At 38.6% G+C, this 26,275-nt stretch overlaps 1 protein-coding gene and 1 non-coding gene across 7 annotated transcripts in view; both read left to right on the plus strand.

Annotated features, from left to right (window-relative positions):
* The window catches only part of CKAP5 (cytoskeleton associated protein 5), a 54,265-nt gene that overhangs the window by 23,796 nt on the left and 4,194 nt on the right, over positions 1 to 26,275 (plus strand). For 5 of the 6 annotated variants that reach the window (XM_042038473.1, XM_042038472.1, XM_042038469.1 and 2 more), the window contains 29 exons: positions 542 to 652; positions 1,846 to 1,938; positions 2,511 to 2,696; positions 4,310 to 4,404; positions 5,757 to 5,814; positions 5,896 to 6,021; positions 6,357 to 6,493; positions 6,654 to 6,828; positions 7,363 to 7,476; positions 9,595 to 9,723; positions 10,293 to 10,487; positions 11,110 to 11,245; positions 12,000 to 12,088; positions 13,296 to 13,421; positions 14,091 to 14,240; positions 14,633 to 14,836; positions 15,564 to 15,699; positions 16,498 to 16,691; positions 18,926 to 19,098; positions 19,310 to 19,333; positions 20,237 to 20,410; positions 20,849 to 20,969; positions 21,660 to 21,839; positions 22,293 to 22,480; positions 22,876 to 22,951; positions 23,746 to 23,934; positions 24,056 to 24,190; positions 24,724 to 24,807; positions 24,899 to 25,058. In XM_042038473.1, coding sequence (XP_041894407.1) covers positions 542 to 652; positions 1,846 to 1,938; positions 2,511 to 2,696; positions 4,310 to 4,404; positions 5,757 to 5,814; positions 5,896 to 6,021; positions 6,357 to 6,493; positions 6,654 to 6,828; positions 7,363 to 7,476; positions 9,595 to 9,723; positions 10,293 to 10,487; positions 11,110 to 11,245; positions 12,000 to 12,088; positions 13,296 to 13,421; positions 14,091 to 14,240; positions 14,633 to 14,836; positions 15,564 to 15,699; positions 16,498 to 16,691; positions 18,926 to 19,098; positions 19,310 to 19,333; positions 20,237 to 20,410; positions 20,849 to 20,969; positions 21,660 to 21,839; positions 22,293 to 22,480; positions 22,876 to 22,951; positions 23,746 to 23,934; positions 24,056 to 24,190; positions 24,724 to 24,807; positions 24,899 to 25,058 — 3,958 coding nt within the window. The remainder of the gene's footprint in view (positions 1 to 541; positions 653 to 1,845; positions 1,939 to 2,510; positions 2,697 to 4,309; positions 4,405 to 5,756; positions 5,815 to 5,895; positions 6,022 to 6,356; positions 6,494 to 6,653; positions 6,829 to 7,362; positions 7,477 to 9,594; positions 9,724 to 10,292; positions 10,488 to 11,109; positions 11,246 to 11,999; positions 12,089 to 13,295; positions 13,422 to 14,090; positions 14,241 to 14,632; positions 14,837 to 15,563; positions 15,700 to 16,497; positions 16,692 to 18,925; positions 19,099 to 19,309; positions 19,334 to 20,236; positions 20,411 to 20,848; positions 20,970 to 21,659; positions 21,840 to 22,292; positions 22,481 to 22,875; positions 22,952 to 23,745; positions 23,935 to 24,055; positions 24,191 to 24,723; positions 24,808 to 24,898; positions 25,059 to 26,275) is intronic. The other variant, XM_042038475.1, reaches the window with a different exon arrangement.
* Positions 21,017 to 21,125, plus strand: LOC121669640. The gene has a single exon (XR_006017829.1). It is a non-coding gene; the product is annotated as a small nucleolar RNA SNORD67 (small nucleolar RNA).

Raw genomic sequence — 26,275 nt, forward strand, 5'->3', positions numbered from 1 at the left:
GTATCCAGTTTATATTGCTAGTTTATACAGTAGAAAATGAGAATACAGTTCCTGAAGGTGATGCAGACAGCAATGAAACAAGGGAAGTTTTTATCACTAGATAACTTTAGTTTTCCATTTTGCTAAAATGGAGACTGAAGATAGGTCTTCTCCTGTCTGCCCTCATCAAGTGCTGATTCGTTGTTGACAGTGTTTATTCAGACTTGATCCAAAATTACCTTGCAAATTTTAGGTTGCCTCTGCTTGATTCTTTAAGCAGATAGTTGGTATTAAAGATTATTTTTGACTGTCTGCACAGTTTCTCATACTGTCCAGGGATTACTTTTCTGTTGCAGTGCAATTTAGCAGCTTTCTAAACCCCTAAGACCCCTAAACTATAATCTATTCTAAAATCTTTCGATCTACAACAGAACCTGTTTTATAATTCGTTAAATGCGCACCAAATACAAGGGCCAGTCCACTATATTACCTGTCCTTAGGGTTGCTGCTCTCCTCTGAAGGGATACAGTGGAGTGTTAACCTTGTTCTGATCTGCCTGCAGATAGAAGTATGTGAAGAGAAAGCTGCTGCTGTCCTTCCAGCTTCTTGTATCCAGCAGCTGGACAGTGGTAACTGGAAAGAGAGGCTTGCCTGCATGGAGGAGTTTCAGAAGGTATGTTTGTAATGGTTGATAAGAGGCAGTAGGGAAAGAGAAAACAAGTATTGATTTCTTCAGCTCTTTAGGCCTGGTAAGTCTTGTGAAATACATACTAGTAGTAGTTGTATGTCAGCACTTCTGATGGATAAAACAATACTTGCAAAAGCCAAGTGGCTTATATGGTTTAAATTCCATAACAATAGTGGAGTAAGTATTTTATCTTAATGTAGGTAGTTGTGCTTTTGTCAAAAACACTTGTATTTTGACCAAGGATACTTAGAGGTCTCTTTAAAACTCCAAATAGTTCTAAAGCTTGGTCTCAAAGATAGCTAGATTTAAACAAAAGGTTTTGCAATGACTAGGCCAAATCTGTTGCAAATAATTTCCTGGTGTTTGTGTATTAGGTAGCGATTGATTATAATCAACTATGTGCCGGCTGACATGTTTGTTTAGAGTCTTATACAATACTAGCAGTCTCTGCAGCTGGTGGAAAGTGCTTCACGTAGTCACAAACAACAAAAAAAAAGCATCACATGCCACTCAGAAGGTATCCATCAGACAACCTTTGAGAGTTCACATTCAAAAAAGCTTCAACTGTAGATGTACAGGTAGTTCATACCACTTCACCAGTACAGTTGTGACTGAGTTTTTAATATTTTAGTGGGAAAAGTGACTAACTTCAATTAGGAAATGATGACTGGCTGCATTGAAATGTTGCTGCAGAAACCTACTTTACTCAAATGTTGCCATTTCAGTTGAATGAATAAGCCTAACAACAGCTAAACCCCAGTAATTTAGATCATATTCAGGCTTAATCTCTGCTGTGTAGTCAGCATTCCAACATGAAAGGTGCGTAATATACTTCATCTTAAAAAACAAAAGCAGCCTTTTGAGGGGCAGGTGGGTTATTTGGGGGTGTTTGTTTGTTTTTAGTTAAGTGTTAAATTCCCATGGTTGGAATGGCCAATAGTGATTTTAAGGAAATTTGTTAAAGAACATTAAAGGAGTAGTGATGTGAATGCTGTAGGTTAAATGTTGGCTCAGTACCTCAAGATCCTTGTAAAAGAGGCTCTTCAGGTAAGTTATTATGCTGAGAATTTCTGCAATTTAATTCAGTATTAAGAAAATACTTAGAGGACAGTTGAGAACTTCTGTTTGAGTTTTGTATAATTTGTGGCCCACTGGCTAACTTCATGTTTATACTTTAGGCTGTTGAGCTTATGGAGAGAAGTGAAATGCCTTGCCAAGCTCTAGTAAGAATGCTGGCCAAGAAACCTGGTTGGAAGGAAACAAATTTTCAGGTAATGCATTATCCTTCAGTAAGTAAACAGTCCATCTTTTGTTAATATAATTAAGTGGTTTCCAGCTAAAGGGCTATAAGTGCATATATCACTGTGGCCACAGTTCTATCTGTAATCAATGAGAATATAAACTCTCAAACTGGATTTTATTTCTGTTGAGATTTGAGACTTGAATGTCATCTAAGATATCTAAAGATTGTCTTTAGATGTGTGTGTATACATGTGCATATATATAAGCATATGTGTGTGTGTATATAAGTTCTAAAAGTAGATAATGGCAGCCCAGTATTTTGGTGTTGTGTATATATAACAATATGTATTTGTGTATGTACACAATTTTTGTATATAATCACACAAAACACATATACGTATGTGTATAAAATATGTGTATGTAAATACTTCTACATATTCAAATGTGTATATGTACACAAATTAAAATTTTGTGGATATGTTTGTGTTTACCCACAAATACATGTAATTCTTATGTGTATCTATAGATCTATAGAATAAGAAAAATTAGTCTAAAATACACAAAGACATGAGTAACTTTCTTGCTGTTACGGACATTGCAGGTGATGCAGATGAAACTGCATGTAGTTGCTTTGATTGCACAGAAAGGAAACTTCTCCAAAACTTCAGCACAGGTTGTGCTGGATGGCCTTGTAGACAAGGTTGGGGATGTGAAATGTGGAAGCAATGCAAAAGAGGCCATGACAGCAATAGCAGAAGCGTGTCAGTTGCCGTGGACTGCTGAGCAGGTGAGTGAGCAGCAAAAGTATTCTTTCAGTAAATAAAATCAAAATAATATGTGGGGTGTCCTTTCAGTCTGAGGAGTAAATCCCAAATCTTTGGTTTTTCTCTGTTGCATGAAAGTGATTTGTTTGCTCTCGAGATGCTTCATGAGGCAGAAGTTAAATATGTATTCCTTCTAAAATTGAAAGTAGAATCATAGGATGGTTTGAGTTGGAAGGGATCTTAAAGATCATCTAAGTCCTCCCCCCACACCATAGGCAAGGATACCTTCTACTAGACTAGGTTGCTCAAAGCCTTATCCAACCTGGCCTTGAACATTGCCAGGGATAGGGCATCCACAGCTCCTCTTTCAGTTCAGATCCATTCCTCTTTGTCCTACCTACCACTGCATGCCGTTGTCAAAAGTTTTCTCAGAGGCCTCCTTCAAGTACTGAAAGGCCACAATAAGATCACCCTGGAGCCTTATCCAGGCTGAAAAATTACAATTTTGTCAGCCTTTCTTCATAGGAGAGGCGCTCCAACCTTTTAATCATGGTGGCCCTGCTCTGTAGTCATTCCAACAGATCCATGTCCTTCCTGGGCTGAAGGCCCCAGAGCTGGATGTGGCACTTCTGGTGGGGTCTCACAAGATCAGAGCAGAGTAGAGGGGCAGAATCCCCTCCCTTGCCCTGCTGGTCGCACTGCTTTTGGTGCAGCCCAGGGTGCAGTTGGCTTTCTGGGCTGTGAGTGAACATTGCTGGCTCATGTCCAGCCTCCTTGGAAGGTTGCCCTGACCCAGGTGCAGCACCTTGCACTTGGCTTGTTGAACCTTCTGAGGTTTCCATGGGCTCACTTTTCAAGCTTGTCCAGGTCCCTCTGGATGGCATCCTGTCCTTCAGGTGTCAACTCCACCACTCAGCTTGTTTAATCTCAAACTTGCCCTCAGGATGCCCTCAATCCTCTTGTCTGTCATTTTTGACATTAAATGGTACTGGTCCTACTGTGGATCCCTGAGGAGTGCTGCCTGTCACTGATGTCCATCAGGACTCTGAGCCATTGACCACTACCCTCCGGATGTGATGGTTCCACAAATTCATTATCCACAGGAGTCCACCCAGGAAATCCATGTGTCTCCAGTTTAGAGAGAAGGGTGTTGTGGAGGCCCTTGTCAAAGGCCTGACAGAAGTCCAGATATGTGGTATCTGTAGCTGCACTGATGTAATTGCTCTATCATAGAAGGCCGTGATGTTGGTCAGGGAGGACTTACCCTTGGTGAAGCTGTGCTGGCTGTCTCAATCACCTCCCTCTCCTCCATGTGCTTCTAGGAGGATCTCTTTCATGATCTTCTGAGGCACAGTAATAATGAATAATTATTCAGTGCTTTTTATAGTACTGCCACAGCAGGTACAAATCCATAATAAAGGTGTTGCTGGCTGCCTTTAAGTACTTCAGGAACTTCTGGTTCACTTCGGTTCCAGTTACATCCTGCTACAGTGACACAGTTGCTTTTTCCTCTTCTGTTACCCTAGCTTCTTCTGTTCACTTGCCCTATGTTTTTTGTGGGTATCTTCACTTCTTTATTACAGTGCTCTGTCACCTGCTTTGCCAGTGAAAGTTTATACTTAACTCTCTATTCCAGGTTGTGGCTATGGCTTTCTCTCAGAAGAATCCTAAAAACCAGTCAGAAACCTTGAATTGGCTTTCAAATGCAATTAAGGAGTTTGGCTTTTCTGGGTAAGTCTTTTAAGTGAATTGCTATGAGAAACTTCAAAGAAAATGTTTCTAATCTGGACCTAAGATTCTGTTCATCTGAACTCTAGTTACTTAAACTCTCATGCTAGCCATACTCTTCTAGCTCTTCAGTATATAACTGAAAGTATCTGGCATTACTAGTATGATAGGATGTGATTACCCTACTAGCTGCTTTATTTGTCACTTGACCTCTGAAGAGCATTTGTCTCGAACTTAAGGTACTTCTAGGTGTGGGCTGGGCACAGAGCTGTGGTATTGCATGTCTGTTGCATTCTTTCTACTTGGATACACCTGTACCCAGGTGGACCACTATATTTTATAATTTAAAAGAAAAAACCACAACAACTGAATCTGACAGCCTACAGAAGAGTACATACCAGCATGCCTATTAATCTTCTTGGAGAGACACTTTGAGGTTGATAACAGGTGGATGAAGTTTTGGGCAACAAAATAGCTGTTGTTATAGCTGGCACTATGAGAGTAAGAAATTAATTCTCCATCAGAACCAGGGATAGCTTTCCTTGATTTTTAATCACTAGTCTTTTAACTGAAAGTGGTCAAGCATATGTAATAGTTTAGTCCTGAGAAAAAAATCTCTAAGCAAGCAGGGAAGACTTCAGATACATTTATTTGGCTATGGGGGCAGATACTATGCCTGTCTTAAAATATTTTGTGGCTTTTAAATGGATAGTGACATTGATTAAGTCTGAGAAATAAACTCTTCTTTAGTAAATTCCCCCAAAAAAATGTATTTACAGCATGGTAATGTGTGTAGCTGTGTTACTAGGACAGCAGTTTTTGAGGCTGCACAGAAAATATAGAAGATTCAGGAATTTAAACCTTCCTTCATTTCTCTTGAAAATTTCCTTTTGAAAATTATGCCTTTTTCTGGAAGATCCTGAGACTGACTAACAAAACAGAAAGACCCACCACAACGATAATATACCCCCACCTTTTTTGTGTAGTCATGTTTCAGGTACTTAAAATGTTTTCTAGATTCATTCCTCAACATTTCAGTCCTAGCATTCACATGGGTTATGTAGTTTAAGAAACTTTACAGCTGTGATAATAGTAGGCTTTGATATAAATTGTTTACTGATTGATTTTTCACAATAGGCTATTCTCCAAACTGATCTCTTCCAGTAGTTATTTAAGCAGCTACTACCTACACTGTACCTGTGATGATATTTTATAAGTGTGCCTATCTCCTGCATGTAAGTTAGTTGTGTAAATCTGTCTAGGGGTATCTTTTTTCTTTAACATACTGTGATTTTGTTTGTTGGTGCTGTTTCCTGTGTTGTGTTTTATTTATGGGAGACATCTTTTTTCCACAGATTGAATGTCAAAGCTTTCATCAGTAATGTGAAGACAGCTCTTGCTGCAACTAACCCAGTGAGTAAATTTAGAATCTTAATCCTAAATTATTATCAGTCCTGAATTTGAAGACTGAGTGCTTTTTCCTCTTTCTGGCAGGCTGTGAGGACTTCTGCCATTACATTGCTGGGAGTAATGTATCTTTATGTGGGACCTTCTCTGCGAATGTTTTTTGAGGATGAGAAGCCAGCCCTTCTCTCCCAGATAGATGCAGAATTTGAAAAGGTAGGAAGTGTAGCTCTTGCTACCAAGTGTCATTAAAGCTACTTTGAAACTTAAGTATCTGGAGTCTGTAGAAATATTGTGGTCTAACCCTTGGGCTTGTAATTGAACCATATTCTTTAAGATGGTGCACAAAGGCCACAAATTCAATATGTGTAGCTATCTCAAGTCTTTTTTTTCATTATGAACTTCAAAAGTTCCTGGGTTTGTTTGAATAGTGTAATGTTTTAGAAGTCTGCTGTCCTGAGCCAGTGCATTCGTATCATACAAGTGGTTTTATTTTTAAGGTCAAATGAAAAATTGTAAAAGAGTTGTTTCTGATTTTGTGTTGCTTGCAGATGCAAGGACAGACAGCACCAGCTCCAACTCGTGGCATTTCCAGGCACAGTGTGGGAGGTGGGGATGACGGTGAGGAAGAAGAACAGGAGGAGGTTGGGAATGATGTTGTGGATCTCTTGCCAAGAACAGATATTAGGTAGGTTTGGATTCTACCACCTGAAGATACACTTTCACTGCAATTCAAAACTTTGCATTTATAAATGCTTTCTAAGTAGAAATCTGTGGTGTTAAAGCACTCAAATACTAATAGAGAGATAACTAAGTAAACAGACACTTTACCTGTTTTTCTCTTGCAGTGATAAGATCACAGCGGAACTAGTGTCTAAGATTGGGGATAAAAATTGGAAGATCAGAAAGGAAGGTCTGGATGAAGTGACAAGCATAATAAATGAAGCAAAGTTCATAGAGCCAAACATAGGAGAACTTCCAGCTGCTCTGAAGGGTCGTCTCAATGACTCCAATAAAATCTTGGTATGTTTTTCAAAATCCTGTTTCAGCTGTTTTCAGCTTAAAACTTAAGATAGTTATGATTCCTTATGATGAACCTTGCTTATTACTATGTGGCCTGTGTCAATGTCATTAAGTCAGCAGTTGGAAAACAGTGAACTGTGTGTTTCCAAATCATATATTCACCTATTTTAATAAATATTTCCCTTTTTTTTAAATTTAAAAATGCTTCAAAAGAAAGGGAGATCTACCTTTACACTGAATATAATATAAGGAAATCTTAAATGAAAAAAGCTTGACTAATTGCTTCATTTGTGAGAAAAGTGAATTGTCCCTTGTTTGAAAATGTTTTTACTTGAAACCTGATTTGCTCAGAATATGGAAGTATTTTTTGTTTTTCAGTGTGGTGAATTTGAAGACTGGAATAGGTGTCATTGATTAGGCATTCTAAAATAAAAGCTCAATATATAGCAGTGTCTCTTTTCCCTGTATAACTTGGAGGTTTTGCACGTCTGCTTGTAACACTGTTTTATTTTAAACGTTTTTCTTTTTGTGCAGGTACAACAAACTCTGAGCATTCTTCAGCAGCTAGCAACAGCAATGGGCCCCAATATCAAACAGTATGTGAAAAATTTGGGGATTCCTGTCATTACAGTCCTAGGAGATAGTAAGGTAGGACAAGTGTCCAGATCTCTTCGCTTTTTGCGTATCTAAACTATGCCTGAAAGGTGGATGGTAGTTAAAACTTCCTTGGAAGCTTACAATTTTTTTTTTTAAAGTTCTTGCCTGAATGGCAGCTTAATATTCAAGTATAAATGTGTGCCTGAATGTATATTCAGATGTATTCCCCTCCTTGTAACTAAATCCAGTGTCACAATCTGGCTTTTAAATTAATGTGGTCACTATATGCATATTTCTGCTGCTGAAGGTACACTATGTTAAGACACTGAACATATTTGCTTGGTAAAGTTCCTGGTAGACTTTTTAGTGTGTAACTGTGGATTCCAGTGTACACTGTTGTTGTCTTTGTTGCTGTGTATGAACCCTTTGAGCTGTAGGTAGGCACAGGATATTTGCAACTGACACTGAAGCTTGTGTAACATCAATGTCGAGTTTGCCAGGACGCTGTGTCAAAATCGAGCTAGGATCATGGGAAAGAGCCATTTGAAGCAATGGCGAAAGAGGCTTGGGAAGGTGCCAGTATCTTGTGCCAGAAGTCATGGGCAATTATCAGAGATGGCATATTTCAGCTGTCTCTGTTTGGAATGTGAGTAGGAAAAAGAGCAGGAGCTGGATCTACCTGTCCCAAACAGTGGAAGGACTATGACTGGTTCTAGGGTTAGATAAAAATCTCCTGGTTCAAACTGTTTTCTCTTTAAGAGTCTTCAAGAACCGATTTTTTTATATGACTGTTAAGTTCTTCTTTTAACTCCCCAATTATCCTGAGGTAACAGCAAGCTCTTTTTGTAGAGTCACAGAACTTTTTAGGTTGGAAAGGAACCCTACAGACCATCTAGTTCCAACCCCATACCATAGGCAGGGGCACTTTCCGCTAGACCACGTTGCTCAGAGCCCCAGACTGGTAGGAGAGTTCCAAGTACATGTTTTAAGGAGAAGACCAATTGTGACTAACTTACACTGTTGCTAAAATGCATAATACCAACATAACTTGTAAGCACTATAATGCTGACAGAAGATTTTATGCTCATATGAACTCTGCTACAGTGGTAATATTTTTTTCAGTACTGCAAGTGCAAGATTTAACTAGTTTATCAAATTTGTCAAGTTTTTGAAGATGAGAATGGTCCTTTTTGGGTCCTACTTCAATATGTTTATAGTGGACCCAACTGAATAGTTGGGGAAAATCATCAGCTTGTAGCATGAGTGAAGACAAATTAAATTTGGATGATGGGAACCAAGGCCTTGTCAGAGAGGCTGATGAGCATCTGTTTATCTGCAGCACGTGATTTGTTTCTTTTCCTCAGTGAGATAGAAGATGGGGCAAGTTATTTGCAAGGATGCTCACTTCTTGTTTACGTATATGCCTGGATGTTACTTCTGCATTTACGATTGGCTCATACTTAACTGAATGAGTCTGTTACATTATTAGCTTTCCTCTGAAAATCAGCCTATAGGAGAGGGTCATATGTATAGAGTCATGTCTAGACTGATAAAGTTTTAAAGAGCCCTGATTGTTAGATATTCCATCTGGCTTTGCATAACTTCATATAGCTGCTTCAAAAAAGGGTGTTGTTCTAAATTTTGCTTGGAAAAAGCACTAAAGATGGAAATTGGTAGGAGTTAGAGGGCTCCCTCGCTCCTGATTTGACTTCTGTGCATGTGTATCCTAAATGACATTGCCCTAATAGCAGGCTCCATAATCCACTTGCCTTGATTTATGAATGCACAGTCTATTTTAAGCACTGTATAAGTCACTAACATTATTTTTTAGCTTCTTTGAGAGTTAGACTCCCAGAATTGTCATCAATGAATGGTACTATGTACAAAGTAATTTTAAAGATACTCTTTCACCCTTTTTATCAAACTTTTTTTTTAAAAATTATGGTAGATAAGTAAAATGGCTGATTTGGAGATTGCTGCAGCTGATACCATCACTAAAACTAAATTCTTCTGAATTTTAGACTTCTCAAGCAGAGAATAGAAAAAGATTTCAAAGCCCATGATGTGGAAGCTTTTTCCTTTTATAGGAAGGATGACTGTTGCTTCTTCTGTTGTAATCTTCTGACCCCTCTTTAGGTTTATTCTTTTTAAATCTTGTTCTTGCTGCAGAATAACGTTCGTGCTGCTGCACTAGCAACTGTGAATGCTTGGGCTGAACAAACTGGCATGAAAGAGTGGTTGGAAGGGGAAGACCTGTCTGAAGAGCTCAAAAAAGAAAATCCTTTCCTAAGACAAGAGGTAGGCTTCTGTCGAGTAAACTTCTTGTGTGTCAAATCTAAATAACCTTTTATGCTGTTGACTTTCTACCTATGCAGACTGAAATGACACAATGCTACCACTATATGAGAAAACAAGTAGCTGTGTATTTGTACTGACATAAAATTGTTAAACCTCAAAAGGATAATAACAGGCTTTCTTCCTGCATGATAGCTGTCATTTCGACTTCAGTGCCTCTAAAGTGAAAGTTCTGTCTGTTTTGATTAGTGTTTTAAGAGCTAGTGTGTGTTCCCTCAAATTCACCACAGAACAGAATGGGAGACATTAAAAAGAGCAGCTGAAATTGTTCAAAAGGAAGAAACAGGCTTAAAGATTTAAGATAGTTGTGTGCTAATATGCTGTACTTATCTTTTAATTTTTGTAATTGCTGATATGAAAATTGATGTTGTTCAAGAATATTTCTCTGAAAAAAATTTGGGTGGGTTTTTCCTACTTACATAGAGGTATGTGAAGGACTTCAATTCAGACTCTTGTGGCCTAACATAGCACTGTGAGCACTTCTTTGAAAGCTTTTATTTTAAAACTTTCAGCTTCTTGGTTGGTTGGCTGAGAAGTTGCCTGCCCTCCGTTCTGTTCCTTCTGACCTACTCTTGTGTGTGCCTCACTTGTACTCCTGCCTTGAAGATCGAAATGGTGATGTGCGTAAAAAGGCACAGGATGCCCTGCCGTTCTTCATGATGCATCTTGGCTTTGAGAAGATGGCAAAAGCCACTGGCAAGCTGAAGGTATTTCTGTTACAGAGATTAAATAATGTGATCTTGAATGTGTGAGTACTAAGTCCTATTCACAGTCTCATGATATGCTGTCTTGAGTCATGTGAGCTTGTCTGCATTGAATATTTTCAGGGGAACTGAAAATAGTATTAGGAGCTGTGAGCTAGAGCTTTCTCTACTTTAAAAATGATTACTGCCATTACAGGCCTATTGCTTCAAGAGCTTGAAAAAAAAAAATCTACTTGCAGATAGCTTCCATACCAGTTCCTGTCCCATTCTATGCCTTTGTACTCATACTTTAACATGATTGCTAGCAGTGTGGTTTGGCTTATGGACCCCTGAGTGGTGAGTAGGCACTCCATTGATGTCCTAAGACCACTCACCTAGAACAGATCTCTGGTTTACATATGTCCCATGGATCTTGAAGAAGAAACTTTAAAGAAAAATGTTTTAACTTGGAACAGAAGTGTCTGAGAACAATGATGGTTTAAGATGAGTATCCTCCAAGATGCTTAACAGAGAATGGATTGTTTCAAACTACTTTTGCTTTTGTTTTCTGTAACATGTATTGGAAAGATTAGTGATAGACAGTACTAAATTTATCACTTCTTTTTTTCCCTTTTTTGTTCTCTAGCCAACTTCCAAAGACCAGGTACTGGCCATGCTTGAGAAAGCCAAAGCCAACATGCCAGCCAAACCAGCTCCTCCTGCTAAAGCATCTTACAGAGTGGTAGGGGGAGCAGCTCCAGCCAAATTCCAACCTGCGTCAGGTAACCTCTCTGACATTGTGGGAAAAGACTGAGAAAAGGGTGGATTTTGAAGCTTTTTGACGTGCCAGAGGAGTAAACATACTCAACTGAAGAAGAGATAATCAGCATAGTTAGGGTTCTGGTCTTTCTTGCATTTGAATCAGCTTCCAGTGTAGGAGGGTGTTTCCTTTCCACACAACCATCTGTCAGCTGCTATTTGAAAACTTGAAAATATCTACTTGGTATTGAAGCTAAAACCAAGCTGGGCTAAAGGGGGAGGGTTTTTCTAATACTAATCTGATTTTAATACAATTTTTTTTTTTTAATGTTTTCACATAATTTTTTATCTGGATTATTTCCTCGGTGTAGTTCACTGTGGGACTACCAGAATGCTTGTGCTGATGGAAAAAAGTGTGATGGAAAGTGTGTGGGGACAAGTGATCTGAAAAAGTAGTCCTGCCTGCTGGGGCTAGCTTGCCTCCTTAAACCAGGTGCAACTACAGCTCTAGTCATTAGCCTTCACAGTGTATATGTCTGCATTTTTAAATTGTGTCAAAAAATGACATATTGGCTGATATACTGTGGTCTTAATTAGGAAGACTTTGTATGCTAACATGGAATTTAAGGGGCCTCTTCAGTGGGTCTAAAATCTTCAGACATCTGTGTGATTAAGCATATTGTGTCCACAAACAGTTTTTCTTATGTCCTGAGAACAGAAAACTGATAACTTAAAATGGGCTTCTAGAAAACTTTAAATGGTCTATTGTTTCTCCAGCATTTGCTGATGATTTGGGGTCTAATACCATGGAATCCAAGCCTGATCCCAAAAAAGCCAAAGCAGGAGGACTCTCCTCTAAAACTAAGGTATGTTGATTTCATTTTGTATAAAATCAGTTTCATTAAGTTAGTAGCTGTGGTTTGTTAATGTGGTATAGGTAGAAGAGTGTAGTCCTTGCTAGGGACAGCTTTTATTAAAAATCTTTATGCTTGTCTGAACTCTGAAATGACAGGCGTTCCCATATCTCTTACCTGATCACTGCTTTTGTCATTATCTGTTTCATTCTTAAAGTCTGTATTGCCAAAAATTAGTCCTATGAGCAACTCAGTCTGTTCTAAATTTTCTTGGCCTCCTTGATTTTGTGCTATTGAGAATTCGTTCTTACCATGCCAGTTCCAATGTTACACTTGAATATTACTTCTGAACCTGTGTATCAAAAGAAATTAATTTCTGCCTTAAAGTATGAAAGGTAAAAAGTTCTCAATCAAAAGTGCAAAAAGGGAAGGAGTATGTTTAAAAACATAATAACCTCAACTGATTACAGTCAATTTTTGGTTAGATTTTTCTGTTGTTTTGTTACAGTAATTTTTCTTTGCTGTTAATAATAAAGTTTATCCTATGTGTATAACTAAAAATAACCCAAATTGTTCTACAGTCCCCTTGTCTCCATTGTCTAAAGTAGTGCTGTAACAAGAACATTTGATGTAGGTCCATATTCATGGCAAGAACAAACCTTGAGGGAATGTTGTAAGTTTGCTGAAGTTGATGCCATGTTCTGTCAGAACTCTGTAGGTAGAGTTAAGGCCTTTGTTGTCAGACAGCTGTTTACTCTCAAGAGTTTCCATTCCAAGCCTTTTAACAGATTCACAGCAAAGACTTTTCTATGGCTTATTTACAGCAGTCAGATGTTAATAGCAGTATGTCCAAGGGTAATGCCAGCCTGTCCAAAGCTAATAAAAGCCTCAGCAAGGGCGGTTCAAGTCTGACAAAGAGGCAGTCTATCAAGCAGGTACCACATTGGGTTTTAGGGATGTGTGTGGGTGACTAGCACACTGGTTGAGAGTGATGTGTCATAATTCACAGGGTACTGCTGTGCACACTGTCACGGGTATTGCTTCCACAGCAGCTGAGCACATACTTTTAAACTTCTAATCAACATTTTTCTTTCAGCTTCTCTCTGGCTCTTGTACACATAGGCAGCATGAGGGTGGCAGGTACCTAACGCTTGCAGTTGCTGGGACTGAGGCGCGTCTATATGGCTTGGGTTGCCTGTTAATACCTTGCTTTTTTCAGGGTGTGCAGGGAAAGAAGGTGCTAAGCAAGCCTAATTTAAAGGAAGACGATGATAAATCAGGTCCTATTTTTATCATTGTCCCAAATGGGAAGGAACAGAGGATGAAAGAAGAGAAAGCTCTGAAGGTGAGAAAAATCAGAATGTGTTCGCAAGTTTTGAAGTGGGTGCAATTTTAACGCATTCTTTAGTTTTTAATTTAGAATTGAACAAACTCTGGCATGTTAGCCATTGTCCATCTCTTGGATTCTGATTCTTGAGCTGAAAAACATACATCAATACTGGGCTTACTGTGGTGTTCCTTTTCTGATTTTCAAATTTTGTGCATCTATACCCTGTCGTAAAAGTCAAAGGCCTTTTTACATTTTTCAAGTTGTGAAGAATTATTAAGTGTAGTCAATTGTTTTCAGATACCATGTCAGAGTTCTAGGATACATTATAATTGCTTTAATATATTTATTTTGAGCAGCCTCACTTAGAAATTTGTAGGGAAATTCTATTACTGAAAATATTCATGTTATTTGTAACTTGCTTGTAGGTAGGCAAGTCTGTAGCTTAAAAACAACCACTTTAAGTGATAATTATTGAGATAATGGAATAAGGATAACCAGTCCACATGAAGAAAACTTGTCATGTAAAAAAAAGTGAGCAAACACCACTAATTTTTCATTATTTATTGTCAATAAGAAGACTTTGAAAACAGATTCTAAAGCAGAATTAAAAGATGTGCAGTCAGCAGTGTCTGTCAGGAAGAAAAGGCATTGCTTGCTTTGAGTTCTAAATGTTGCCTTTTACAGGTGTTAAAGTGGAATTTCACTACTCCCCGTGATGAATATATTGAACAGCTGAAAACTCAGATGTCCACTTGTGTAGCCAAATGGCTACAGGATGAGATGTTTCATGCAGACTTCCAGCATCACAACAAAGCACTGGCTGTTATGATTGAGGTGAGTTTGGATCTGTGGTAGTAGGATGAGGCTGATAGAATTAGTATCTGCTATGAAAGATACTGCTTGAATCAAAATCAAATAGAAATTCTCTGAGGAGCCAGGGGTCATTGTTCTGTGTAGTTGAAACCTAAACATACATAGAAGTAATTTTCAGAGGTATGATGAAGATGGTATTAATACTCTTTCTTGGGAGAAGGGAAAATTTCCTCACCAGAGACTTCTCTTAGAATTTCAGAAAGCCATATAAGTTAAAAGTGAGTAGGTATGGTTCTAAGAATCTACCAGTAAATGTAGATTATCTCACCGGACTTAGCTTAGTTTATTTTCTTGTTGAACAGTGTATGTGTGTTTCATTTGCCTAACTTTATTTTTTTTCCTCTTCCTTCAAGCACTTGGAGAGTGAAAAAGATGGAGTCATCAGCTGCCTGGATTTGATCCTAAAATGGCTTACCCTGCGGTTCTTTGATACCAACACAAGTGTTTTGATGAAAACACTTGAATACCTTAAGTTGCTTTTCAGTTTGCTGAGTCAAGAAGAGTATCACCTCACTGAAAATGAAGCCGCCTCTTTCATCCCATATCTTATCCTAAAGGTACAATTTGTTTTACAGAATCTAACAATTTTCATGAGGAATATGGCAGAATACCATCAAAAATTGCAGTATGTTCATTCTAAATATATTGTGAATGGAGCTAAATCCAGTTGGTAGCTGGTGTGAGATTCAACAGGCCGTGTTTTTTTAACCTGGAGAAAAGGAGATCTCTGGGGAGATCTTAGTGCTTTCTGTAACTACCTGAAAGGAGGTTGTAGTGAGGGGGGTATTGTTATTGTCTTGTCAAGTGACAAGTGAATAGAATGAGAGCAAAAGGCCACAAGTTGTTCTAGGAGAGGCTTGCATTGGATATTCAGAAAAATTTCTTCACTGAATGGGTGATCACTGGTCAATGATCACTGAAATGGGTGATCACTGAATGGTCAATCACTGAAACAGGCTGCCCAGGGAAGTGGTTGAGTCTCCATCACTGGAGGTATTTAGAAAATATGTAGATGTGGCACTTGGGGACGTGGTTTAGTGGTAGACTTGGCAGTGTTGGTTTAATGGTTTGACTTGATGATCTTAAGGTTGTCTTTTCTAACCTTTATGATTTTATATTGCATATTTCCCTTTAAAAGACATTGACAAAAAAGGGATTTTGCCTTGAGAATGATTCTGGCTTTCCTAACATTATTTAGCATAGTCAAAAGCATTGTGAGACTGTATAAAATATTCTGTATTTCTTCCCCTCTTTTTCATTTTTTTTACATTAATTTTCTGTTAGGTAGGAGAACCGAAAGATGTCATCCGTAAGGATGTACGTGCCATTCTGAACAGAATGTGTCTCATCTATCCAGCCAGCAAGATGTTCCCTTTCATCATGGAGGGGACAAAATCAAAAAACTCCAAACAACGTGCAGGTGGGAAATGGGCTGTTGAACTGCACATGTGCAAAGTACTTGAAATTGCTTTGGGTTGCATCTTGAAAAACCCAGCATAAGAATGTTGGGTGGGGTGTGAGATTTGCCTGCACATGACATTTTATGCAGATGTTTGTAAGTGTTTAAAAGATCAGATTTTCAAGTAGTATCATATTGCTTTTAATTTTTGGTGTCTTTGTACCTTCCAAAGACAAGCAATCTCTTAAGTTGCTATTGGTATTATGAGTCTCCCTTGAGTAGGCTTATTTTCTTGGTGGAACAGTGCTGGGGAGAACAGTGACAATACTGTTGTCCTACTCACCAAGGGAATCGGTTAATCTGATCAAGAAATGTTTTTACACTGTACATCTGTCTCACCATAAGTAATGGCTGTAATAAATTTGTGGTGTTTGTAGTTTAAACAACTGCCTGGTCACTTTGAAAATATCTTGCCCTGGTATAAGGAGAAAGTTAAATTCTATACATAATAAAGCATTGCGAGCTCACAACTGTTAACGTGAATGTGATGTTAACTGTAACATTGCTCATATATGGATATGGGAAATATTTGAAGTGTAGAGAGGTGACTGACAGCTTTTAGATACTATCTGTGAAGTAGCCTCCTGTGGCTTACTATTGATCCCATAAATCACCTGGAGTATATCTATCATCATCAGCTTTGTGATTGGCAGCTCTCTACAGTAAATGTTCAAGTCGTGCAAGCAACACAGGAGTTGGGAGGGCTCTCTTCCCAGCAGCTTTAAATTTGAATGTGCACATGTTATTGTCTTCATTTAGAATGCTTGGAAGAGCTTGGATGTCTGGTTGAATCGTATGGCATGAATGTCTGCCAGCCAACTCCAGGGAAAGCCTTAAAAGAAATGGCAACTCACATTGGTGACCGGGACAACGCTGTGCGCAACGCTGCGCTGAACACCATTGTGACCGTCTACAACGTCCATGGCGACCAAGTGTTCAAGCTGATTGGAAATGTCAGTATAACTGCCAATGAGTTTATGGGGGATTTGCAGTTAGGGTGCTGTGCTTGCTTTGGTTTATGGCACTGTTTGGGAGCTTTTCATTTTGGGTTTGGTGGTTTGGTTTTTTTTCCAAGTCCTTACTTACACTTTTGTAGGGGATTAGCACTGTTTGGCTTGTGATTGGTCATAGTACCTCTTGCTGTTGGTGTCAAGAGTATTTTGTAGTTTTGAAAATAACTTACTACATCATAGATCCTCTGATGGTTATTTGGTTAATCCCAGATTGTGGAATATATGAAATCACAGAATGGTTTGGGAAGGGACCTTAAAAATCATTTGGGTCCAACCCCTCTGCCATGGGCAGGGACACTTTTAACACTTCCAGGGACTGGGTATCCTGTTTCATTGCCTCAGCCACCCTCACTGTTAAGGATTTCTAATACAATCTCAGTTTATCTTCTTTCATTTTAAAGTAATTACCACTTGTCTATCACTGCATGCTCCTGTTATAAGTCCCTCTCCAGCTTCCTTGTAGGCCTCTTTTAGGTACTGGAAGACTGTGATGAGGTCTCCCAAGAGAGAGACCTTCTCTTCAGCATGCTCCCAACCCCAACTCTCAGCCTGCCTTCATAAGAGAGGTGTATATAACCTGTGTGTGCATGAATGAAAAACAAAACTGGGAAAAAATGAGTCAAACACTGACCTTCATGGGAATTAAATTGTTTATAAAGAGTAACTTGCTTTATAGTCAACTGTACAAGTAACACATCTGATTTAGAGTATTGGGATAACTTATTTGGCCAAAAAAGGCTAGTTGTTGGGGCTCCATTAAGTCCTCAGCTTTTTTTTAATGTCCAACTTACCCTACTGCTTTGCAATTGAGGTCTGGGAAGTTTGGCTTATTTGCTTTATCTTACTGCATTTCATTGCTTAAGTGTAAGTACCATGTTGCTTTCTATTGCTGCTGTTTTGCTCTCTGAAAATCATACTTAGCCATTATCATCTAAATGCAGTAAAAGTTAAAGGTGGCAAAACTCAGTTTCCAGTGTCCAGCAATGGAAAGCTAGTTTACTGTGTTTATAATTATTGTGCATATCAGATTAAGTGCAGTGAATTACAATCTTAATCAAGAGCAGTTAGATCATTTTTACAATTCTGTTCTCTGCATTAGGTCTTGTTAATGTTTCTAGCAGCACTAAAACTGATTGGAATGTGATAGATATTTTTATGCCTTTGTTGTGTTGTGTCATATGCCATGGGGCATACAAGCTATTGGATGGGTATTTTATGGAATATGACAAGCAGGAGAAGCAAGGCTGCCCCCCCTTTTTTTTTTTTTTTTTTTAACTTCCAGTTTCTTGAAAAGTTGAAATTTAATGTGACTCATTTTCTCTGGTAACTGTTCCCATGAGAGTTAATGTTGCATTTCTATCAACATTTTAGATTTCCATCCTATTTAACTATTTTTCAGAGTGCAATATGCTTTTGCCTCAATATTACATAGTCCATTTGCTTTTGAATTTCCAAGGTAAAGGAAAAAACTCTAGCGCCTGAACAATTCAGCCCTATCTAACCATGACTTTCTGAGCTTCAGTATGATCCATCTAAAATGTATGGGTTCTCAGGAAGGTTTCTAAATCATAGGGATGCTGGAGAGTACTTCTCATAAAATTGTAATGCATTTTGTTCAAATGTAGTTATTGGTGGTCTTTGGTCCGGTAGATAAGCAGGTAAATACGAATCTTTTTACTGCCTGAGTTGGAGCATTAACTTGGCTGATCTGGTGTTCATAGTGAATTATGAGTACATTGAAGAGGACAACTGTCAGAAGGACTCTGGCTTCTGTGGCAGGGTCCAGAATGTTAAAGCACTGCCTGGTCTGCTAATAGGGAATGTAGAAAGGTGGGTGGGGGGTTTTCTTGTTTGGGGTTTTTGCAGCAACACATGCAACAATTGCAAACACAGGGTAGTACTATAGTTTGAATTCAGGATGAACTGTTTCTTGACATTGTGGGCTAGAAATAGGTGTATTCTGTATTACAGCTTGTCAACATGGGTTAATTAGTTCTTGAAGTAGCACCTGACAGTCCAGAGTCTCCTGGTTAGTTTGCTGCAAGGAGGTAGCATTAACAGTTCCTACTTTCGTGTTAGAGAACTTCAGTCTGCACTAATAAGTGGTATGAATCCTGTAGGTGACTGAGATTTCTAAAACACTTAATGTTGAGTGAAAGCATCGTGTGTTGCAGCTTTCAGAGAAAGACATGAGCATGCTTGAGGAAAGAATAAAGCGGTCAGCCAAGAGACCCTCTGCTGCTCCAGTGAGACAGGCAGAGGAGAAACCTCAGCGTACTCAGAACATCAGCACCAACGCCAGCATGATGCGGAAGGGACAGGCTGAAGACATGTCCTCCAAACTCAAGTATGTAACGTTACATTATGGTCTCTATCCTGCATAGTGTATGTACTAATACATCTGACAATGCCATTTTAGTTCTTGTATCATCATCTTTGCATGTTGTGAAAAATGGCCAAATAATACAAATCTAAATGTCTGAAATTTTTTTGTCTTGTCTGTCTTTAAATCTTTCTAAATGGTCTTGTGCCTTTTTTCACTGCTTCTCCATGGACAGAATTATGTATCGCACTTATAGGATGTAAGTACTGCCCACTAACTCCTTGGTAGCAAGGCTCTTGTATATTTCAACTTCTACCCTAGTCATCCCTTCCTGAGGGTGACGGGTTTGCCATGGCTAGTTCTAGGTTATTTACAGGTCTCTTGACTTAAAGAAAAGAAAGAAACCAGAAATACGGGTTTCTGCCAAGGTGACTGTAGATTAAGCGGCAGACAGACATGGCACTTCCACATTAAGCAACCGTTCAAAATATTGGGAGAACTTTCAATGTGTTGCATTAAACTTAGTATTTGTTGGACCCTGTTCTAGTTACATTAGACAAAGCACAGAAATGGATAAGGATGTGTGATTTACAGAGCCTGGGGCAACAGTACCCAAAACAAAAAGCTCAGAAACTATTTGTTGCACCTGCTCATTATTTTGGAATGCAAGTCTGTGCTGATAATTATGTATTAGAATATTTCCTTGGAAAATCTGATATGCAGCACAGGTCATGTGGGGTGCTGGGAGTCTTAGATTCAGAGGAGCTCGTGAGGTTGCTGTGTACATAAGCATCCTGTCCATCATTTAAAAAACCAAAGGTGAAAAAAAGCCACTCAAATTTTGAAGTTATATTCTTTTAATAGTACTGTGAGCTGTACTAGTTACCTCAAACCATGCATACCTAGCACAGGTGCAGGGTGTCTTGTAGTGGTTTACAACAGAAACTAGGAGAGCAACTAAGTAGCAGCCGCTCTTCTGGCCTACAGAAGTTTGTTTTACTAAAGACTAGGGGAAAGGCAGAGGAACTTAAGGGGCTTGAATATAATCCAAACTGCAAAACCTGTGCTATTTTGAGAGCTTTAGGGCTACCAGTGGATGCTAGTGCTAATATTCTTGCCTCTTGTGTATGTATAATAATCACCTCTCTCGTGGTTTCTATAGCCAAAATCGCAACATGGGCAGCCACTCTGAGACAACACATACGGTTCCACGGGAATTTCAGCTGGATCTTGATGAAATTGAAAATGACAATGGAACTGTCAGATGTGAGATGCCAGCACTTGTACAGCACAAACTAGATGACATCTTTGAGCCAGTCTTGATTCCTGAGCCCAAGTGAGTTTAACTTTAGTTTTAACTCCTAAGTGAAATCAGCAGGGCTGCCTAAAAAATATTTTGAGGTGAATTGATAGTGCTAATTTCTACATTCAGACTTGTTTCCATAAGAGGGTGGTGTCAGCTAATTTGAAGAGATGGCAAAACAAAGGTCTGTTGTACTCTTCTGAAATCTGGAGAGCAGTTATTTTTAATGAAAAGCATGAGTTCTACTTAGGCGTTTTTATAATCAAAGGATCTTGAGTTTGTAAATGCATCATCAGTGTCTTTACAAATAGTGCAATAGACATGATAAAAAGAACGATTCCTTGCTTGAGAATCCTCAGTGAAGAAGGAAATCCTTTTCCCATGTCTCTAAATCATCATTGAAATATAGCGGTTAAGTGTATATTGAAGTAGTTCTCCAGAAAGTAATGAATCCTGTTTTCAACCCTTTAGAATCCGTGCTGTGTCCCCACACTTCGATGACATGCACAGTAACACAGCTTCTACTATCAACTTTGTCATTTCCCAAGTAGCCAGTGGTGATATAAATACAAGCATCCAGGCTCTGACACAGGTAAGTGAATTAAGGTAGCAACTAATAACAGAGTACCAAACTTTGCCTGCGAGGGTGATGAGTTGCACTGTGGTGGAGCACATGTCAGGTGACATGGGCTCTGCTCAGAGTCTCCCTGATGACAAAACTAAGTGCACAGGGGCCATCTGACTCGCTTTAGCAGTAGAAATTCCACTTGGAAGGTGTAGAATAAACTTAATACTTTTTTCATTAGTGCTTCTGTGTTATATTTTTGGTTTTGTCAAATTATTTGTGCTAAGAGTTTGTAAAAGCCAGTTAGTCAGCAAGACTTACCTTTTAAATGTAAACTGTTTTATAGATCCTTAGCAAAAGGATTGTCTTGCCTCATAGTTTTTGCATGATTTTAGGGTGGCTTTAACTACTTAGGTTTTTTTGTCCAGAAGATTTCATAAAGCTGTTAATTCCAGAATGTGTAATGCAGCTGTTGATGTTTTCATTTGTGTGCAGGATAGGATTGCAGTTCTCTAAAATATCATTAATTGGTCATGTTTGGATTAGCAATACAAATCTCTAGCTACTGATTTTGGGTGAAAGCTTAGAATACAACTGCCTTGGCAAATGGATTGTTCAGGGCAAGACCCTTCCTATAGAAAAGTATTTAGATTATTGTTATTTTGCACTGTTTGCATTATGTTGACTTTACTAGAGCATTTTGTTCTTAAATCTTAGATTGACGAGGTACTCAAACAGGAGGACAAAGCAGAAGCGATGTCTGGCCACATCGACCAGTTCCTAATAGCCACATTTATGCAGCTTCGGTTAATCTACAATACACACATGGCAGATGAGAAGCTGGACAAAGATGAGATAGTCAGACTTTACAGCTGTATTATTGGGAGCATGATCACGGTAAGGCTTTGATGTAAAAGATAAGGTGAAGAGCAAATAACTTCTGTGCAGAAGTTGTGGGAGAATGGAATGTCTGTTCTGTACCTAGGTTAGCTTACTACTGAGTCCTTCTTATGAAGGTTTGTTGCCAACTGTGTGCTCATCAATGCACCTTTTGAGAGCAGGTGGGGAACGAGAAACTGGGGAAGGGAAGAAGGTCTCTGCTTCTGCAAAATACAGCTACTAAGACTTCTATTAAGCTCTGTTTTTAGTAGTCTTTACTGTTTGAGTGCTGAGTTGGTGGCCTGAGTATTTTCAGAAGTCACTAAGTAGAAATAACTTCCTTCATAGTTGTTTTGACTGTTTTTACTGTTGTGGGAAATGGAGATGTCATGGTTTGACAACATAGTCTAGAGAAATCCCTATGCTAAAGGATCATGTGCAGGGAAAACTAACACTTTCTTCCATCTGTAGCTGTTTCAGATAGAGAGTCTGGCTCGAGAGGCTTCCACTGGTGTGCTTAAAGACCTAATGCATGGTCTTATTACATTAATGTTGGATTCTCGGGTTGAAGATCTTGAGGAGGGTGAGCAGGTCATCCGATCAGTCAACCTCTTGGTAGTGAAAGTTCTAGAGAAGTCTGACCAGACCAACATCTTGAGGTATATAATGAAAACTGCACAGTTACTGCTTTCTTTACCTGTTCTTGTGTGTTCCTTGAATGGCCGAGTTTGGTAATCATTCTGTAAGCAAAGACTGGTGTCTGTAGAATCACTCTGCTAGCTAATAAAGAATTATCACTGATCGTGATCAGAATTTGACTGCACAGCTGGAGGCAGGCTGAACAAACCAGCTTAGTATGATTCTTTGTGCTTAGGAGTTCAGCAGACTGTCTTTTAAATTCTTGTAACATGCTAGAAAGAAAGAAGGAAAGAGCTGTTGCACAACTGCTGGACTAATCCCAGTCTCTGGTGTGGTATTCTGTGGTGACTTGGCATCTTTTTTTCTTGTGTATAGCACTTTTTCTGTGTAACCTTTATAAATTTATTCTTTCTAGTGCTCTGCTTGTTTTGCTCCAAGACAGTCTTCTAGCAACAGCCAGTTCTCCCAAGTTTTCAGAACTTGTCATGAAGGTGAGCCTGTAGTAGAGATTTTGAACTTGTGGTTTATCTGAATCATCTTACCTGAAAGAACAGATATAGTTTAAAAAAATTAGTGTCCATAACTTGAAATATTTCTTATAACTTCTATCATTCTGATCCTATTAGATCTCATAGAGGAACTTCTTGTATGCTAGGCAGGAGCTTAACGCCTGCTAATAGTTTACAGAAACTTGTGTACACTAATACAAACTCCATACAGAGGTGTACAGTCACCTGCTGGGCTTGTTTGCTTGGGCACCACACTGTACTATGGATTCAAACAGTCCTAGGCTGGAGCTGACTTGTATCCTGTCATCTGTGTTGATAGGCAGAGTAAACAGGCAAATGCATGCATTTAAAGCATGAGCACGATCTTTTCTTACCATATGACAAACACCCTATTGTGACTGGCATGATTTAAAGACAGCTCAGGCATTCTTAATGAGGTTAAACCTAAAGAACTTGTGTTGTGTGTAGGTGTACATAGCATATATATATTATCTGCTGAAATTTCTTCACACAAAGCATTCAGTCTTCTGTTATAGGTAGAGAAGTCAGCACCTTGCTTATGCATCAGCTCTAAAGAAAGATCTGGATACTGTACAGCCAGTTACAAAGAGAAAGTATGTACCAGTGCAAATATAGCTTGAGCAGCAGACAGTGCATGCCTGTATGATGTGCCAGCAGAGTGAAGTGGCTCAGTGATAGTGTTGTGTAACCTCTCCTTATATAATCAAATGCTTCTTTCTTGAGTTGTCTTGCTTTAAGTCAGCCTCTCGTTCCAGTGTCTGTGGAGAATGGTGCGTCTTCTTCCGGAAACCATTAATAGCATCAATCTGGATCGGATTCTGCTGGATATCCACATTTTCATGAAGGTCTTTCCCAAAGAGAAGCTGAAGCAATGTAAGAGTGAGTTCCCTATAAGGACACTGAAGACTCTGCTTCACACCCTGTGCAAGTTGAAAGGGCCCAAGGTCAGAGCAGTCACTAGTCATGTATTTTTAAATTGGATGTTCATGCAGTCTCTAGAGTCTTTCCTTTGTTATTTTCTTTTTTTTTTTTTTTTTCATTAATTCCCCTTTTTTCTTATTTTAGATCTTAGATCATTTAACAATGATAGACAACAAAAATGAGTCTGAGCTAGAAGCTCACCTTTGTAGAGTAATGAAACACTCCATGGATCAGACCGGAAAAGCCGATAAGGATACAGAAAAAGGAGCTTCTCGCATAGTAAGTAAAGAAAATGTGTTGGCAGGGAAAGTGAGTGTAAAGCAATTTATTTAAGAAAGAAACTTAATTTTGTGTTTGTGGAATATCAAGTAGAAATTCCCTTTTCAACATGTAACTAATGCTGGAAATACTCTTCTAAAGTGAAATTTTCATTTACAGCTGTTTTGGAAATTTGTTGTGTGTGTTTACCTGAGTATTCTGTGCACAGTCCCAGGATGAAGTGCTCTCCAGGACATTGAGATGTGCAGCATAAGTTTTATGCTGCATGGTACTGCATCTGATCTACTAAAAGTTAGCCATACCTAGAACAGGTTTTAAACACTAACTTCTCAGAAGGAGTCCTACAGCTTCATGATGTCCTTGCTCTCATTCTGTGTATATAGTGGCTATGTAGAACCCTGATCACTTCAAAGTTTTCTTCATCTCGGAAACTCTGTATCCAGCTAGCAGGTCAGAGGGTGTCATGGGTTTTTCTGATTTCCGTTTGGTTTTATTCACTTTGTTTTTAAAGTCTCCTTTTGTTTATTTATTAGGAGGAAAAGGCTTCAAAAGCCAAAGTCAATGATATTTTGGCAGAAATATTTAAGAAGATTGGCTCAAAGGAGAACACCAAGGAGGTGAGTGCCCCCTTCCTGCAAGGAAGAGCGTGATACACTAGAATGGTGTATGCAGCAATTGTAGTAATACATAGCAACTCTTCCCTCCCAGGGTCTGGCAGAGCTGTATGAATACAAAAAGAAATATTCTGATGCAGATATTGAGCCCTTCCTGAAAAATTCCTCACAGTTCTTCCAGAGCTATGTGGAAAGAGGCCTCCGACTGATAGAAACGGAACGGGAAGGGAAAGGACGCATTGCTACTTCTACAGGTACATGTTGCAGCAAAACTGATTGGTTTATGAGAAGCAGAGCTGGAACAGTTACATGTCTCCTGGTAGAAACTAATATTTGCAGACGTTTATGGATTTCTGAAGCAATCCATGTATTTTCTTGGTGCTTGTGTTGCTTCATGAGGCACCATTTTTAGGGAGTATGCATTCTTTGTTTACAAAAACTGAAGTTATAACCACACTAAATGTAGAAAACATCTGAAAGACTTGGTAAACAACTGGTTTTAATCCATATCCTGTAGCGTGGGTTGAACATTAGCCTGTGTTTCGTGTCTGGTATTGTAAATTGGTTCTGCAAGGTATAAAGCTGGTTTAAAACAGTAGCAGCTGTCAGCTTCTTTTACTTTTTTACTAAAAACGTGTAGGAGGCTTTTTAATAGTATTATTTTCTGTGGAATTGGAAAGCTTATTTTGAATAGCATGAACTGTTTCTGCAGAAATCCACTTCCAATAAATTACTTTTTAATTGGATGAATTACTGTAAAACTGCTTGTTAGTGAGTCTTTTCATTGCAGATAAATACAAAGGAGTATTTAATGAAATATAAGGGAAGGAATGTGACAAATTATTAGCTGGCAGTAAAAGCTGATACACAGTTTAGCAAAACTACCTCTAACTTTTATTTCTTACACAGTTCACTGTGTCCTGTGAAACTTTAGCCTTTTTTCTACTACTGTTCCTTCTTCTATCCCTGTATTGTAGATTACTTTAGGAAGATGATACGAGATTATTTCAGAACCTCCTAAATGTGTCCAACTGTGTAGGACAGAAAATTCTACCTTTCATCCTAAAAGTCTGTACAACTGAGAAATATTAGTTCAGCAGTTTTCAAAACCAAATTTATGTGCTACAGTTGTCTTTTCTTTCGTTGCTAACTGTAAGTCTGATACAATAGAACATACTGTTGAATATTGCAACAGTGCTTTATTTAGAGTAAGGTATAAATACTTAATTCTCTTTTTATCTATTTTAAACACCCTTGTAGTAAATTAGTGAGAACAAATTCTTGTCCATGCTGAGTCTTAGAATTTGCAATTCTTTTAATAATGGAAAAATTTTTTTCATAATGTAAATTCTTTTTCTAGTCTCTTGGTAGGGAAGCTTTAAAAACTTTATGTGCATTCCAGAAATCACTCTTTGAGACTAAATTGGAATAAAAAGCTTCAAGTTGCGCAAATGAGAAATGAAGAGGGGTT

This window comes from Corvus kubaryi, unplaced genomic scaffold (assembly GCF_017639235.1).
Source record: "Corvus kubaryi isolate FWS band 111438036 unplaced genomic scaffold, C.kubaryi_AGA036_p1.0 37392, whole genome shotgun sequence".
NCBI lineage: Eukaryota > Metazoa > Chordata > Aves > Passeriformes > Corvidae > Corvus > Corvus kubaryi.